Source organism: Adelges cooleyi, unplaced genomic scaffold (genome assembly GCF_023614345.1).
Source record: "Adelges cooleyi isolate 19-005CV unplaced genomic scaffold, UGA_ACOO_1.1 ACOO_flye_CR_arks_rails_tigmint_CR_PRNA_168, whole genome shotgun sequence".
NCBI classification, from domain to species: Eukaryota; Metazoa; Arthropoda; class Insecta; order Hemiptera; family Adelgidae; genus Adelges; species Adelges cooleyi.
Window position 1 is genome coordinate 596,056 of NW_026095825.1, and position 17,092 is coordinate 613,147.

General features: G+C 30.6%; 3 protein-coding genes and 1 long non-coding RNA gene across 4 annotated transcripts in view; 1 reads left to right on the top strand and 3 right to left on the bottom strand.

The window, feature by feature from the left end:
• The window catches only part of LOC126832983 (cytoplasmic dynein 2 heavy chain 1), a 25,907-nt gene extending 23,248 nt beyond the window's left edge, over positions 1-2,659 (top strand). The window contains exons 67-68 of the mRNA XM_050564053.1: positions 184-385; positions 1,117-2,659. Of these exons, the coding sequence (XP_050420010.1) occupies positions 184-385; positions 1,117-1,272 (358 nt within the window). The 3' untranslated portion in view covers positions 1,273-2,659. The remainder of the gene's footprint in view (positions 1-183; positions 386-1,116) is intronic.
• Positions 2,574-8,486, bottom strand: LOC126832982 (ubiquitin-conjugating enzyme E2-24 kDa). The gene is made up of 6 exons (XM_050564052.1): positions 7,867-8,486; positions 7,554-7,776; positions 6,276-6,326; positions 5,232-5,364; positions 5,004-5,151; positions 2,574-4,134 (listed from the first exon to the last, which is right to left on the bottom strand). The coding sequence occupies exons 2-6, from the start codon at positions 7,733-7,735 to the stop codon at positions 4,037-4,039; spliced, it is 612 nt and encodes a 203-aa protein (XP_050420009.1). The 5' UTR covers positions 7,736-7,776; positions 7,867-8,486; the 3' UTR covers positions 2,574-4,036.
• Positions 8,487-9,774: 1,288 nt separating this feature from the next.
• Positions 9,775-12,677, bottom strand: LOC126833042 (uncharacterized). The gene is made up of 3 exons (XR_007684829.1): positions 12,476-12,677; positions 11,313-11,549; positions 9,775-10,434 (listed from the first exon to the last, which is right to left on the bottom strand). It is a non-coding gene; the product is annotated as an uncharacterized LOC126833042 (long non-coding RNA).
• Positions 12,678-14,379: 1,702 nt separating this feature from the next.
• Positions 14,380-16,278, bottom strand: LOC126832989 (tetraspanin-9-like). Its single transcript, XM_050564059.1, has 5 exons — positions 15,888-16,278; positions 15,605-15,793; positions 15,351-15,527; positions 14,676-14,888; positions 14,380-14,593 (listed from the first exon to the last, which is right to left on the bottom strand). Exons 1-5 carry the CDS (start codon positions 15,945-15,947, stop codon positions 14,528-14,530), a joined length of 705 nt encoding a protein of 234 aa, XP_050420016.1. The 5' UTR covers positions 15,948-16,278; the 3' UTR covers positions 14,380-14,527.
• Between the last annotated feature and the right edge of the window lie 814 nt (positions 16,279-17,092).

Genomic DNA, 17,092 nt, shown 5'->3' on the forward strand with positions numbered 1-17,092 from the left:
TGTGCCACGTACATTTTCGACAGACCCTCGGCTGAAGATATACAATTTATGCCGGAAAACAATAAACTTTTATTAGAGTTGAAATGTAAATTTTGTGCTAAACTTTATGCGGGCTTACGAGAAAAAAGTAATATTGTGAGCGAAGCCAAAAAAAAATATTAACGCGATAATTTGCGTTTGCAGACAATACGGCAAGTCGATGGACAGTTTGACGTTGGACTGCTCGTTGTCGGCGAACAGACTGAAAGGAGCCAAAACGACGGCCACAGTACAAAACATACTCATAGAAGGCGCCACACTGAACCACCGTTCGTTAGCTGACAACACGGTGGACTCGCCGTCAGTGTCGACCGTCGACGACATAACACTGGCGTGGATCCCGGAGGTGAGGAGTTTTGGCTGTCCAGTCCAATAGTTATTTATTATTATTCCCAAATGCACGGCTATTCCAGTGGGACTCCTCGCTGATGTACAGAAATGGAGTCCTGTATACCAGAGTCTTTTCCGTTACACTGCAGTACCTAACCTAAGTCCCGTTAGCCGCCGGACACGTGGGTACCAGTGGAGTCGATTTGAAACCCCGGCCAGGGTTGAAGTAGGATTTTCTTGGCTTGGAATCCACCGAACCCCACATGGTCCTGATTCATTATTATTTAAGCGTTTAAGGAGTAAAACAGCAGTGTCGCAATTACCATTTTTGCACGCCCCGGAGTAAGCTAATTTATTTTGGATTACATTTTTTACCTAACGATGAATATTTCCTACTACTAGATCTAGAATGATCAAGTGTTGAAGTTCGCTTGTAACATTCCACGCACTGTAGGGGATAAATTAACTTGTAAACCGAAATTTTCTAAAATAAAAAAAATCGTAAAAACATTTGGTTACAAATTTAAATGTATACATTCAATCTCGATTTCTAGATGAACGAAAAAAATACTATAACGCATAAAGTTAATAAAATGTTTGGGTCAAATTTAAAGTGCTATTAAAAGATATTTTTCGTTCAGAAATCTCGATTTTCTCGAGATGAGACTCAAGAATGAAATGTTGTATTTTTTTTTTATAAGTTATACGTACAAATAGATATGATGGAACGTTATCGATTGCTTACAGGAAATCGCAAAGAACTCGAAAACGTCAGACTTACACGTGCCGCTGTACGAAACACAATCAAAAGACAATTTGATATCGTTACTGCCCATGGCCATGTCGCAGGACGACCAAAAGAAATGGACCTTGATCGGGATTACTTTGTTTTTACGATCATGAAATTTGTCACGACGACCCATTTCCAATATATGTATATATTTATTTCCAATAACCTAGCGCCGAGTACTTCCTTATGTTTTTTTTTTGCATTTGATTAACATGGAAAATTTTAATATTTCATTAAAAAAAATGTCATATGGCTTCCCTGAAAAATATCTTACTCGAAAACTATTATTTTAAATTTAAAAAGAATACCAAATCATAAGTATGACATTTCAAAATCACCATTATGTTATTTTACAATAAAATTTGTTTTATAACTTGTTAAAAGAAATGTTAACGCGAAATATTAAAAGAAGGATTTTTAAGTAGCTTCAGCTTAAGAATGTTTTTAAGTTATGCAAAAAAAAATCATGAGGAAGTGCTCAAGATGTGACCTAGGGATCTGAAGTTTCAGGGGTTTCCTATTTGAACAGGCTACTATCAATTAAAATAGTATAAGCCATTGTATGAGTAAAAGCAAGATCTAGCGAGTTGGGTAATTTATTTAAAACTAGTTATAGTTAGAATTATTTGGAATACTAACAAATTAACAAAAGTTACATTCATATTTCATTTGCTAAGTAACTTAGATTATACGTATATTAAGTTTGTGAACAAAATAATTATAATTTTAGAAAAAAGTTTTTAAAAAAACACATTTTTCTCATTCATTTAGAAAATATTTATAGTAAAATATAGAAAACGTATACAGTAACTTTATTCAAAACAATAAAAGAACACATTTGCACAATTTTTGGTGAACATTTTAATTAAGAAAATTCGTGTTATAGACTTTTAGGATAGACCATTTTTTGAAAAATATTTGCGTTTATATGCCAAAAACCAAATACATTCCAGCTAAAATACAATATATTTTTTAACAAAATTAAATAAGCTGCTACTACGAAAATTAAGAAAAACGGTTTATCTTATATTTTATAAGGTAATTTACTATGATTATTTAAATTTTAAGTCTTAATTCCAAATTGGCCTTGAGAATTCACATCTCAGTATTTTTAGTATATTTTCTACTTCAGTAAATTTTTTAATCAAAAAACCAATTATTTTATTTTATAAAATGTCACACTTATCAGATGGTTTGGGGCCATGTGCTGTTACGCCGCAATGTATCCGCTAAAAATTTGTCCAAATAATCGAGTGCCTGTTTATATGGGTAATATAGAAATTCCAAAAACCAAACAACAACCGAATACAACATTTCATAACAATTTCGTTTATTGTTATTATCATTATTATTCAATCTATATAATAATAATATTAATGTAATTGTATATTAATATAATATATAAATTTATAACTTATAAATGTACAGATATGCTAAATTTTGTAATTTTTTTAAAAATGTTTAATCATGCAATACACAATTACATGGTAAATTCAAAACATTTTAATTTTCAGACCAACAAAACGAGATAATTTACAATTCATTAATGTAAAAACATTTTTTTTTTTCAAACTTAATTAAATCGGTTAAAAAAATATACATTCAACCTTTTATTTAAAGAGTTTCCAAAGAAAAAGTAAAAAATTATAGAAAAAAAAGATTAATCTCACCCCTTTTTGTTTTTTTAATTATTAAAATCAAATAATTAGTATAAGTTAATCATACACTCGACAGACTGCGCAACATTACTAGATTTTATTGTGGTTTTTTTTTCGATTGATAATATTTACTAGTAATTGTTTATTTCAGTCTAAATCAACACAATTCTTATACATAAATTAAAAAATATCATATTTCCTAGACTAGAAAGGTTCACTATTCTCGTCTATTGTTAAAAAAAAACATTACAAGTAAATCAAAAAATGTAATTTTAATAACAAACAATGTGTGGATGGGTGTGTAAAAACACAAAATGTGTATTTATATATAGTTCTGATTTTATCCGATATTTATAATTATTGCACACATCGGATTGAATTAAAAACTCATATTAAAAAAATAATAATAATCGACCAATAAGTAAAATGTACAAACTATGAATTTTCATCAAAGTAGTAAAAAAAATGTCGCCAGACTAAAGAAAAATTAAGACGAGAAATGTAAATTATATTTTACACAAACAATATATTATGTTATTTGTACCTAATTCATTTTTAATTTAAACTAAAAATATATTATACAATTTAATATGTATACGAAAAATACATTTTTTGAGTAAATTCAAAAATTTAAGTGAAATTAATATAATATATTGTTCAGGCAATTACTTATTGGTTGTAAATAAGAATTCTTAAATTCTATGCTAAGTAAAAAAAATATTTCTATATTAGCTCGAACACAAATTTGTTTCCAATGTCGATTAATAAACAACAAGCTTTATACTACTTAATAGTAATTAGTACGATACTGAACGAGTAATTTAATTACATATTATTATTTAGTTACAGTCGATAAAAAATTACAGCATTAATATAATGTTACGCAGCCGTGTCGAGTAAAAAGAAGAGTATACAAAAATACACGTTCTTCTAAGTTCTTATCGTACTTCTAAAAATTAAAATATCACGGTTCCATGAAAAATAAAAATACACATTTATGAAAAATGTAGGAACTGACTCATTCAGGTCTTAATTACTGCCAACTATATTAAATATAAAAAAAAAAAAAAAAAATCGTAACTGTAGCATTCTAACACCCATTTAATATTTATAGTGAAATAGGATTTTTTTTTTTAATTTAATTTTTTTTAATTTTTCAATTTTTTTCTTTTTATAATTATATTTTGTTTTTCAAATTCTTATCCTATCAGAAGTCGAATTATGTAGCATACCGTTTAGTCCATAACCTAGCAATTCTGTCGTGTTCGTCGCGATTTTGTAGATATTGTGTCGCGATACTGCCAACTAGTGGATCCGCTATAAATAATAAAACAAACAAAATCGAATCATCAAAAAAAATCTAGCATATGGGAGGGAGGGGAAATCAGTAGTCACATTTCATTACTTCGTATAAGCATTACTAAATATAAATCATTTCCAAAAATAAATACTTATGATGGCCATACACGCTACAATCTACCGAATAGGTCTAGCTGTACAGGTATACCTGCGCAAGTAGGCCGGAGCGTGTGTGGGAATAGACCTGTGCAGTTCTTTTAACCTGCACAGGGAACGGTGCAAGATTGAAAATCAATTTTTTCGAATGCACCGTACCGTGTACCTGTGCGTACACACACACGCTCCAGAAAACTGTGCAGGTAGACCTCTCTCTGGTAGACCGGAGCGTGTATGGCCAGCTTAATGTATTTAATACAAATTTATTTTAAACAACTCATTAACTTCCAATAATTATTAAATATAAATCATTTGATAGACAATAAATTTGATTTGATTTTTGGAGTTTCCTTGAAAAAAAAAGATTTTTTAAAAATTGCCTTAGTTCAGAAGTGACTAAAAAAATTTGAATTTAAAAAAAAATAGTGATTGGGGGGGGGGGGTTTTCTTGGTTATAGCAGAGAATGGGTAAAACTTTTTCTACATTTGGCCTTAAAAAAGTATAACCATTAGTTCTATTTATAATTTATAGACTGCCTACATATGGAAGCCCGTTTGAGAATATTAAAAAAAAGATCATGGGTCTACACACAAAATTGAAAGAAAAAAAAATTAATATAACACTACAAATGTAAAACCAATTGCTACGCATAGAAGATAAAAAAAAAAAGACTGTGACAAATTATACAAAAAAAACTTAAAGGTAAATTGATTCATAATAGAGATCTCACCTGGATTACAATCAGTCAATAGGGAACATATAGATAACAGCACCTTCGATATGGTCAGAGCAGGCGACCAATTATCTTTTAATATATCCAAGCAAATGACACCTTGTGAGTTGATATTGCAATGGTATATACGAGTCCTGAATGTTACCTAAAATTTTAACGGGTAAAAAATAAATATTAAGAAAAGCAAACAAGATAGTTGAATAAAATTCAAACGGAAACACTTACTTTGGGGGGTTTAAATGGATATTCTGCAGTGAAGTGTATGTCTAAAAAAAACACTCCGCCTTCATAAACTGAACCCGGAGGCCCTAAAATCGTACTAACCCATTCGTATAAATTATCGGCTTTTGGCCCGGCGCTAAAACAAATACAATTACGAGTTGCTTTATAAAATGAATTAAGTAGTAGACAATTTTCTCATTATTTCAGACTCCCAGTCACGCCTCCAGGCTTTGTCCTCCAACCCTTTTAATTCCTCACTTTCCCCGCTATTATTTTCATTGAATCCCTAATCGATAGCCTCTTCCTTGATAATAAAAAAGTCCTATTCCTGTGGGTTCCCGGACATTCAGTTATCTTTGGTAATGAAGTGGCAGATAAGTTAGCGTTCTCAGCTAATCTCTCCCACTTCTTTCCGAATTTCTCCCAAATGTTTTTAAAGTTATTACTTAATTCCTGGCAGTCTAAATGGCATTCTCTTCCTTGTAATTAGGCTGCTTGGCATAGAGCGATTTATCGTTGTACTTGGTTTTTGAACTCTTTCTTACCTAGATCCCTTATTGTTTCCTTCACCAGACTTCATCTTGGTCATAACCTCCGTCCCGCAAATGCCTTCAGTGTCTCCCTAAACTCATCTCACTTTTGTATACCTCTTCCTTAATTACACCTTGTAATTTTAACCATATTCTCTTTGGCTATCCTACTCTATACTCTAACAGAAAAATTTTACTTTCCCATCACAATGCTCTCGGCTATTCCTCCCTTGATCCCTCTCTTCTTTTAAACTCCTGTTGTCCTTCCGTTATTGTCCTCTTAATATCCTCCCTTTCTAAAGCTGATTTTTCTATTTAATTGTGTTTTTTTTTTAAATTCATATAAATTGTAGAATTATTATTTATTATACATAGTTGTATAATTCTTGTGCTGTAATGTTGTTCAATAATAGCACATTAAAATAAAATAAATAAAAAAAGTAGTAGACTTAAAATCTCGTGACCAATTAAAAAAAAAAACACTTTATCTACAATAATAATTATAATAATGTATTACCTGCAATTTGGAGGAGGATCCAATGTAATTTCAGCCAATTCTTTTTGTATCCTAAAAATAAAAAAAATTATATAATATGTTTACAGACAAAATAGTATTGAAAAAACAATAATTGTCATTTGTTTATCTAGATAGAACTATGAACTCCATAAAAATGTAATTGTTTATTTTTAGTCTTAAAATATTTTTTTTGAAAAACTATATACCTACAATAAGAGATAAATAGTGTGCTTATGTTTACTTAAATAAAATATATTACATTATTATATAATAATAATAAACACAAATAAATAGAAAACAAGTAGTGAATAATGATATGTTGGGAATACAAATTATAGTAAACAAATTTATATATATTTCTAAAAATTCTAACTACTCATGAATACTGTGATTTTAACGAAAAATAAAACCTGTTAAAAATAGTATATTATCTTGAAATTAACAAAAAAAAACCTGAACAAGACTACGCTTGAAAAAAAATTGTTCGTACACAACTTATTTTAGAAAAGAAAAAAAAAGAAGAATCAGCAAAATTTTATTTTTTAATTTCAAATTTTAGCCAATTATTACAGTACTAGCAAAAAATTGTCTTATTATATATTTTTTTTAAATTTATTTGCAGAATGTCAATGAGACTTTCATGCCTGGTTACACAAATGTAATGGTTCGTTAAAATTTTATGAACAACTAAATAGAGCATTTAAATGTTCATACATTTTTACAGGAAAACTATCGCCATATCAGATTTCGATAATTTATTAAACCATGTTTTAAAACACCCAAATCGAAGAATGATGATCGAAAGATAATGCCATTTTAGGACAAATGACAAATCTGTTATTCAGTATATCAGTAGTAATTATTTCACTTAAATTGTATTGTTGAAAAAAGGTATCGTCTCAAAAATGTTGTTCATTACATAATATTATAGGTGTTTTATAAATACATACAAAAGCATTTACACATTTTTATACGTTGGTGTGAGCTGATAAATTGTGTTCATACAGTTATCAGCTTTGGAAAGAAGATAAAGACGTTTTGTTACAGTAACAATATTTCATATTGTTCTAGAATTGACTTACATGCAATTAAAATTAACTTTTTTCTTCATTTAAAAATTTAAAACAAGTGAAGCTAACATAATGTTATAATAATGATCATTTTTTTTTTATCAATACGCTTGTTAACAAAATAACCAATAATAAGAAGTAGAATTCGACTTTGACCTTTCAATCCCCCAATACGAAAAAGGCTTGGGCCCAGTCGGCGACAGCTTACCTCTTGGTCGATGTACTAAGCGCTTTTGACATTTTCGGATTGGGTTTGACTTCCTTGTTGGATTCCCCGATGGACGGCGATGACGGAGGCGTACCCTGCACAGTGGCGACCACGGGCAAAGCCGCCGTGACCGCTCGACGACCGGAACTGCTGGGACTCCTCGGCGTGGGAGTGGTGGACATGGTGATACGACCACTGAGGTTCTAAACGGGCAGCAAGCAACCTAACACACACAAGAGCACAGACGTCGCGTTACGCACGGCAATGCACACAAACCGTTTACAAGAGCAAACCGGACGGCGACATCACGTACCTGTCTGGGCTGGAGTGCGAACGACTCGAGACGAACTTGTGGCTGTAGTCGCACTACCCTGTTAAGACATTGGGTTCAGACGATTTCGGTTTGCTATCAGCGACGATTAGATACTGGCAGTAGTCATTTGATCCGTTCGCTGTGGACGGCCGACGTGCACGCGCCAATCGAGAATTATTTTGCGTTTGGCAACCTAAGCAAAATTTGGGCCGGCCGACTCGGACAGACGGACGACACAATACGAATCGATCGACTCGGAAACTTTCCGTTTTTCGCCGACAACGAGCAAAACTCAAAACACACAGCGGCGGCGGCGGCGGCACAGGTGAACAAAGGAAAACACACACCAAAATACAATCATGCGTCGAATATTCGAAAACGATAGTGGTTCCCAAACGACGCGTATACCGGCATAATACAATAATATACAGCTGCTGCTGCAACTACTGTGGTGTTTTCGCTCGTCCGACAACCGTTCTTATCATTTATAAACAGCCGCTGTCCGTTTTTTATGTTCTTACGTAATAAATAGAAATGACGTTATTGTTGTAATTTTTATTATTGTTGTAATAATACACCTATTGTATTATTTTTTAAACAACCGTTTTCGTTGATTATAATATATATATTACAGGCCGCCGACGGATCACACAACACTGGTGAGACTGCCAATATAATTGTATTACATTGGCAATGATAATATTACGATATTTGTTTTGTTTTTCATGGCATGTTATCAAAACGAAAACCACAGCTGCAGCCTAAAATGCTGTCCGACGCAAATAGCGGCAAAATCGTTTGAAGGGACGGCGGGCTAATTTTCCAAAATTATTTCAAATATCCAACGTTTAATTGCAGAAAATGTCGCATGGCCAAAATGTGTCTATTGAATAATCTGATAAAGAATAGAATTAAGTTTTTTTTTATTAAATAAAAATAGTCCATATAACATATTATCATTAAAGCACTAAGTACTGTAAACAAAATATTGTGCAAAGGAAAAATTCAGAAAAAAATTCTTTTCTATAAAATATATATAGTCATTTTGTAAGTACAACGTTTTATTAAAACTAATCAGCCATCAATGTATGTCGCGGTGAAAAAAAAAAATTATATTTTAATAGTAACGCTTCGATAGTAGGTAATGTGAAAAAATATTACCATCATATTATTGTAAACACAATAGGGAAGCGACTTGGACGAAATTATCATCAAGTGTAATAGTTGTTAATTATAAAGCATTAGAAAAAATATTTGCCTTTATCTGTTGAGCGACTATTAAACTTCTGTAAATGTTAAAAAAATCTTAATTATTACAACTTAATAAATTGTTTAGATTTATACCTACTCTAAAAAATTCAGCCACTCTAGTTTTTGGATAAAAAAAAAATTAAATAAACTAAGAGATCGATTAAAATTAATAATCTGATCAATAATTTTGTAAAATATATAAAAAAAAACCTGTATTATGCCAATATATTTTACTAATCTAACAACATCATTTATTGAAATACTATAAGACTGAACATAGTGTAATCGTATCTGTATTGATTAAAATCAGTTGCCGTGGAGATGTACTGAATGTGCTGTAAATCCAAATCTAAAAGTTAAAGGAAGAAAATAATACAGTTAAGATTTTACACAACATAATTTTTATATACTACAGTCAGAACAATAGTAATAAAATAGAACTAAAACATTTTTTTATTTCCAACACGGTTATAACTTATATTATACAATAATAGTTCTATTTAACCACAATATTTTTTTTAAAAAAGAAAATAATAATAATTATTATATTATATCAATTTTAACATCTTTTATAATGAGAACATAATTTTTACCATAAGATTTTGTGTAAAATTCAAATTTGATAATTGTTTAGTAGGTACTAACTATTACACTATTATTCTAATAAATGATAATCTTAGTTTAAGACACTAAATTACTAGTTCAAAATCTTTTATGGTGCTTATAGATAGAAGCCATTAACCAGCTATACAAAAGGAACATTATCTAAGTATAAAATAGTGTTAATAAGTAATACATAAGTCAAATTATATTATATAGTATAATCAAAACTGGGCATTTTCATTTAATGAAAAAATAATAATTATTTAAAATTAATTATAGATAAATTAAAATCGGTTTTCATTGACTGTTTCAAGTACCTAATGTTTTGTTCAAACGAGTTTTAACTTGGCTATTTCAAAAACCCGGCTAATTAAAAAATTGTTGTTTTTATATTTAAATAGAAAATGATTTAGAGTTAAAATTAAAATTGTGTTTGAAATTATTATTTTATTTTTTATTTTTAATAACTATTTTAGATTTTGATTATAATTAATTATTTAAATATAAAGCCCAGGTCTGAGTAATAAACTAACATTTGAACGTACCTACTAATAAACCTTAAAAATATCATTAAAATTGAATTTAAGTTTTGGAAATAAGCTAATCGTTTACACTACGACTTGAGGTGTCTCCACTGTTACTCGTACTCCTTGATTATTATTTCTTTGCACAACTAGGACATCTTGTCTAATATATCATAGGTGCTATAGCCATCTAGAAACAAATGTATTATTATTATTAGGGTCGGAGAGGTCAGAGGTCACATATCTTTAGAAAAAGTTATCAACTGAAGTGACAATATCACTCAAAAAAATGACTCTTCGATGCAGAACTATAGATGGTACAAACTACTATAACATTATATACGTTATAACATTATAAGTAACATTATAGACAACAAATGTGTATGTAATCACTTGATTTTTTTTTTAAGGGGGGTCATAATCTTGAATAACCTGAGTGTGGCTGCATAGTGCATGCATTAAATGTATCACAATAATTAAACGTTTACATTTCTAAAAGAAAAAAAATGGGTTAGCTCGTTTAAAAATTATCGTCGGCCCAATGCCCGTATACCTATGCGTACAATCAAAATCATGTTATTGTGTCACACTGGATCACCTTCGATCTAATTCAGACCGTAAGTCCCGATGGGAAGTGAAATAAAGGAAAAGCTTCATACCCATCCAGGGAATGGTTTAATGATATATTCCTTGGGTTTTCCCAGCGTATCTGCAAAACATCTATATCTAAAAAGTAGGTTTCCCACGCGAGTATGGAACTTGGAAACAATTCATATATATATTTTTAAAAAAATTAATCGAGACATTGTGTGCACGTTTTTTGGTGTTTTCTCGATTTTGAAAGGGAGATGAATTTTTTTCCAACTTATACCCTCGCGAAGGTTTTTTGAGGAAGACTGCTGATCTTCCGGTTTGCCGGCACACGAAGAAACCGGTCAATAGTTATGAAAATATCGTCGGTCCAGGAGCAAAAAAAAATATATTAAACAATACGTTCGCTCCGCACCGAAGCTAAAAAGATAATTACAAACAAAAATACAACGCTACTAATATAACATTAATACCTACCAACACGTAAGAAATCAAATCAAACATTGAAAAACAAAGTACAATTTGTTCCGACGTCATGTGTTTAAAGATTCCAACTCGCCATGCCTTTTTTTCCCCTTTTTTAATATTATACACAACAAACATCCACCATAAACATGAAGCAGTCAATAAACACAATTTAAATAGTTCGCTCCCGCGATACATGATTAATATATAAAACGTTGAACATGTAATACCTACAAATGCGGTATTCATCTGCAAAACAAAATAAATTTATGTATATATATATATATATATATATAAAAGACATTTATGGTGAGCACTAGATCAGTTCTTTTAAAATTTGGTATCGAAATTTTGTAGGTTTTATTTTTTGAAAACATTTATATTATCTAATCCTATATTGCACGAATCGCTAACTACGGAAAGGGGACAAGTCCACTTTTTCTAAATTTTCAAGAAACACAAAAAACCAAATAATACACACATACATACATACATACATAATATTATTATAATAATATAAGATTTTGAAAATTCCGAGCGCTATTTTTAGACGTTTGGACGGTTCGATTGTCGCCTTTCTACAATAAGCGATGCGTTTACGTGTGCTTAGTTCAAAATTGATAAAAATGGACTTGTGTCCTTTCTGTAGTTAACGATTCACATTATTTGATAATTTTAATTTTTTTAAATCTTTTCAGTATTATCTAGAGCTTTGTTTTTAAATGTTAAATTTGAACGTACATATTTTATTAACTTTTTAATTTAAGAATAATTTGCTGAACATTTTGGCTAGTCGACGACCACTTTCGAATAAATAGTTTTAAAGTTATTAAAGTTTAAAATTTAGGACGGGAGGAAGAGGGCGTGTAGAATTAGTTTAATTAAATTAAATTAATTAATTTAAGTATTATTATACTTCAATAAATAAAAAATAAAAACAATTAAATATAATATATGTTACCGTTTAAGTTTCAAAAGTAGATTTAGCTCTGGCCTCTGTATGAGTATAACACGCAAGAGTAATTATTTTTATAAAATAATTGTGTTAGGTAAAAAAGTTGCGAATAAAATATAATTATATCACATAAAAATTAAATAAAAAACATGATGTTTCGATAACTATTTGCATACAATTCGACTATCGAAACAAAATTACTGTCCATTGGTGCACTTACAAAGTGGTAGTAATAGAGTTCGCTATATTCTATGAGTGGATCATAGTCATACTCATGATCTTCGTAAACTGCTGCGACTTTTTTTTCTCTATTCTTTTTGTCTTTAGGCATTGTAAAAAAAAAAAAAAAAACAGATTATGTATGTACGAATAGCCGGTTATTTCGTTAACAGTAATTTATAATTTTGACGTTGCTGATGAAGTGCTCCAGCAACAACTGAAGGCCCAGGGCAGGTAGGCCGCTGCAGTTTTCATTGTTGCATTTTCATCGAAAAGAACAGGTATATATGTATTATGAAATCCAATAAATCCCGGGATAGGCTCTATTGCGCACTGCACTTGGAAATTTGCAAATAGACATTTTGCGCCCTCTAGTGCTCGTATGAGTAACGCGCACATGCATTTAGTGACTTGGCGGAGTCTCTATGGGAGTCCCTTATATATTATAATTGATGGCATTTGCCCTTAAACGATTTTTCCATTATCGATGGACTATGAAACCTCCCCTTCGGGGTAGACAGCGACCTTAGGCATTAATGCACCGTTAAGTAAAAAAACCCAAAATCACTATTAGAAACTGTGTGTGTGTGGTAGGTACATCGGACTACCAGAGGTTTGATGAAATTGTTACTTGATGTTCGACATTGTTACTTGTTATCTTGTTGCTCGATTCCGTATTCGAATAAATCGAGGACAAACACTAAATAGAATCGGAAAAAAATCGAAATTATATAAAAAAAAAATATATATACTTAATATAACTATTGTAATAATAATTTATTTCGTTGACGTTACGATTAAAACGCAAAACAATGTTTTTTTTTTTTGACACTATTAAAATGTATTATTTTTGTCCTCAAATTATTCTTCAGAAACCTAAATACATATTGCATTAAAATTTTGCTGTACACAACTTAAATAATAATTATTTTAATATAATAAAAAAAAAATAATGATAAATGTATTTTAAAAACTTGAAAAATAAAATAGTATTTGTAGAATTTGTAGTACACATTTAGTAGAATATTCTACTATACTACTTGGAATTTACATTGCAATAGATTTACGCTAATGGTTTGCAAGTGAGCTCAGTATTTTTTCACTGGCCCTCTTCTACCACAATTTGATCTTATATTCAACCAAGTTTCACGAGGCTTTGACATATTTACAATTGATGTATAAATATAAATCTATCAAGTTCACGCTTTATTAAAACTAAACGGTGCACATACAGTACGAAACGTGGTCATTGCCAAAAATGCCAGTTATAACGCTTCAAGTTGAATTGATAAGTTCAGAGAACAACAACTGAACGATTTTTTCAAAAATTTACAATATAAACTGAAGCTTAAAATGTTTAAATGGGACTTGTATGGGAAATCAAATTTATTTAGATAGTTACATAGAATGACAATACTTAATTAATAATTACATAGAAATGCCATCAGAATCTAATCAGAAACTCCTCATTGCTAGGCAAACACTTTTTTACAAAAAATTAATTGATGCTAAAATATTGTTCCGCAGTTGTAAATTACAAAAAAGTTTCAATTTCAAGTCAATGTTTTTCTTTTTATTATCAACAGTAAAAAAAAAATATATATGCTAATCCGCTAAGTTATTACAATAACAGCTACTTTGGCTAACTAATAAAAAAATAATATAAACAAATATAATATGATAAATTATACTGTATCATTGTATTGTTACTTAATACACGTATACTTTTGTTCAGACAAGAAACACAATAAGATACATAAAATAAATAATAATATACCTAATCTTCAAGTATATAAAAACTATTAAGTATAAACAATTACAAAACAAAGATTTTAGAACTACATGTTAAAGTCATATAGATTTGACATTTGAGAGATATAACATATTTAAATCTAAATTGGAAAATGAAAACTGCATTAAATGTACGAGACCAACAATTAAATAACAACTAACATTCTAGTGGATTTAAATCAGGTATAGTAAATATCATGAAGCCTTTAAAATAATTATTCAGTGTGTGGTCTCGATAAATAGTAGGTTACGATAATATTGCTTAGACGGTTTCATACTCCTTGAACAAAGTATGTCGGTGGTAGCACGCTAACAATACGGCCAACAGCTAGAAACCAAGTACAGAAATATGTAGATTTATTGATTATTATGATGAATAAAACAAAATTTGTCTGAAAATAATATAATACCTGAACCGCAGCGAATCCAACTCCGGTATAAATTAAATAATGGCTGTTGTCTTGAACCATATCCTTCAGTAATTTTAGACAGCCATTAGGATAAGCGTAAGCTGTGGTGCAACTTTTTCCAGCCGGGAACTCATGACAGCATGACGATGGTAGTTCATCGCTGTGTGTGACTACTCTCCAATCGTCAGGTTTGTTAATGCCACAACATTGCCCCTGATCACACATAGAAAAAAATATATAAATTACTTATCTCACAGAGCTAATGCCTCATCTACGCTAGCGAACCAAAAGAAAGTAAGCTAAAACTTTACACGAGTATTTCATGACTATCAGTTATCACAGTTTTATTATACAATGTATAAGTAACATTATTTTTATGTTGAAAAATATGTAAACTAAAAAATAATCTTAAATAGTTTTTTGTATCAGATAATTTAAAAATTATCCATATTTAATTTTTTTCAATTCACTTATTTAAAATTTATTACATTGACATTGTGACTTATATATTCAAGGTTAAACATATTATATATAATAATTTTATTTCTTAGTCATCTAGAATTTTGTTTTTTTCAAAGTAAATTAAAAGTAACTATATACAACTTAATAAATGAAATCAGCGACTGAGAGATTAAGCGGCTCGCGAGCAGTTCCATAAATATTATTGCTACTTACATCGGATTGCAAGATATCCCAAGCTTGGGTGGCCACTTCTTGGTTGGTTTGGTTGTACTTGGGAATGGTCTGGTTCATCACGTTCATGGCGTACTGTTCGACATCACCTCGCATTACGAATATAGCTCCGGACAAAATCAACTCGCCGATCAAAGCGATTAGGAGCAGAATGGAAAACTGAAAAAATTATTATAAATTGATGTAGGTCCATATCAATGAAAACAAAGAGCGTACGGCCATTAGGGATCACTTACAAAAGCCAAAAGGCAGGAGCTGTCCCGGATGACTCCGCACAGACCGACGATGGCGATAACGAATACGACCAGGCCGATGACCAACAATACTTGAGGGGCAGTGATCAAGTCGGGTTTGATGAAGCTGGACCAGGTGTAGAACTTTTGAGTAATCACCAAGGCGATGGCTATGATGCATATGGATGAAATCTGTACGAAAAAGACAGTACAGTTAGTCAGAACGTACACGGTGGTTCTGTGAAAACCCAAAAAGGGTCACACTACTGAGCGACGGTGCACTTACCAAAGACAACAAATTGAACAAGTACAAGATGTACTTGCCGAAAAATTCGAAAACCGACATGATCGGTGGTTGGACGATTGGTTCTCAGGAAAATATCAAGATTTCTAAAACCGTTCGGTAGGAAAATAAAGTACTTCCGACAATTTCGATCAGGCGTCAACAACGAACGGACAAAATACGACAAACGACAATGGCGTACCGCGTCACAAGTCACAACTCACAATATAAACTATAGTATACACACACACACAACAGTTACGTCATAAAAGGTCACAATATATTATTACTATTGTATATAGAAATATATAAAATATTATTTATATATATATATATATTATATTGTCTATGGGCGACGATCGATAGCAGGCAGCAGCAGCAGCAGCAGCTGTTATCAGCGATGAGTAATGACAAACACGGAAATTCAGTGATCACGTTGCGTTATCACTGAAACAAAACAAAAATACAATAATTAATAACTCAAATTATTATTATTATTATTACTAGTCTCAGGGCGGCTAGAATCCACTGGGTAAAGTTTAGATTTATCCACACGACACACACGAGTCAACATAACGATTACGGGAGACTTTACTCATTCAAACAGTAATGATTAATAACTATTAATAATAATGATTCGTAAACACTTCTATAACGTTTATAGACATTAAACTATAACGATTATCGGTTGTTAAAAACATACATATTCGGGCAGTCTATTTTTTTTTATAAAATAGTGTTGTTATTGAATATTGTCTTGAGTGTGTACTGTGTTTGCACATACGTCATACACTATTCGGCAAAAAGTTTATTGTCCTACAAACATAAGACGTATTATATCAACATAACAAACCAAAACTAAGTCGATTGATTACATAGCTAATATTATTTTCTGTTCACTTAGTCATAAATTAAAATAAATAACAACCGTTACACTTGTCGCATGACGCATACATTTTGTAATAGAAAGAGACCAGAGGTCAAGTATACATTGATAAGTTTTAAATTGTAATAAAATGTGTTTTTACGATTTATATCTTACGGAAAAAACTGACAGATGTACTTATTTTTTATATATTACACATAAATGTTTAACGCAAAAAGCACTCTATTATAAGACGTATAATAATATTCAATAATCCGAAAATTTTAGTACTATTCTTTGATAATTTATGCATAGAAAACCAAAAAATATCATTAACCCTTTC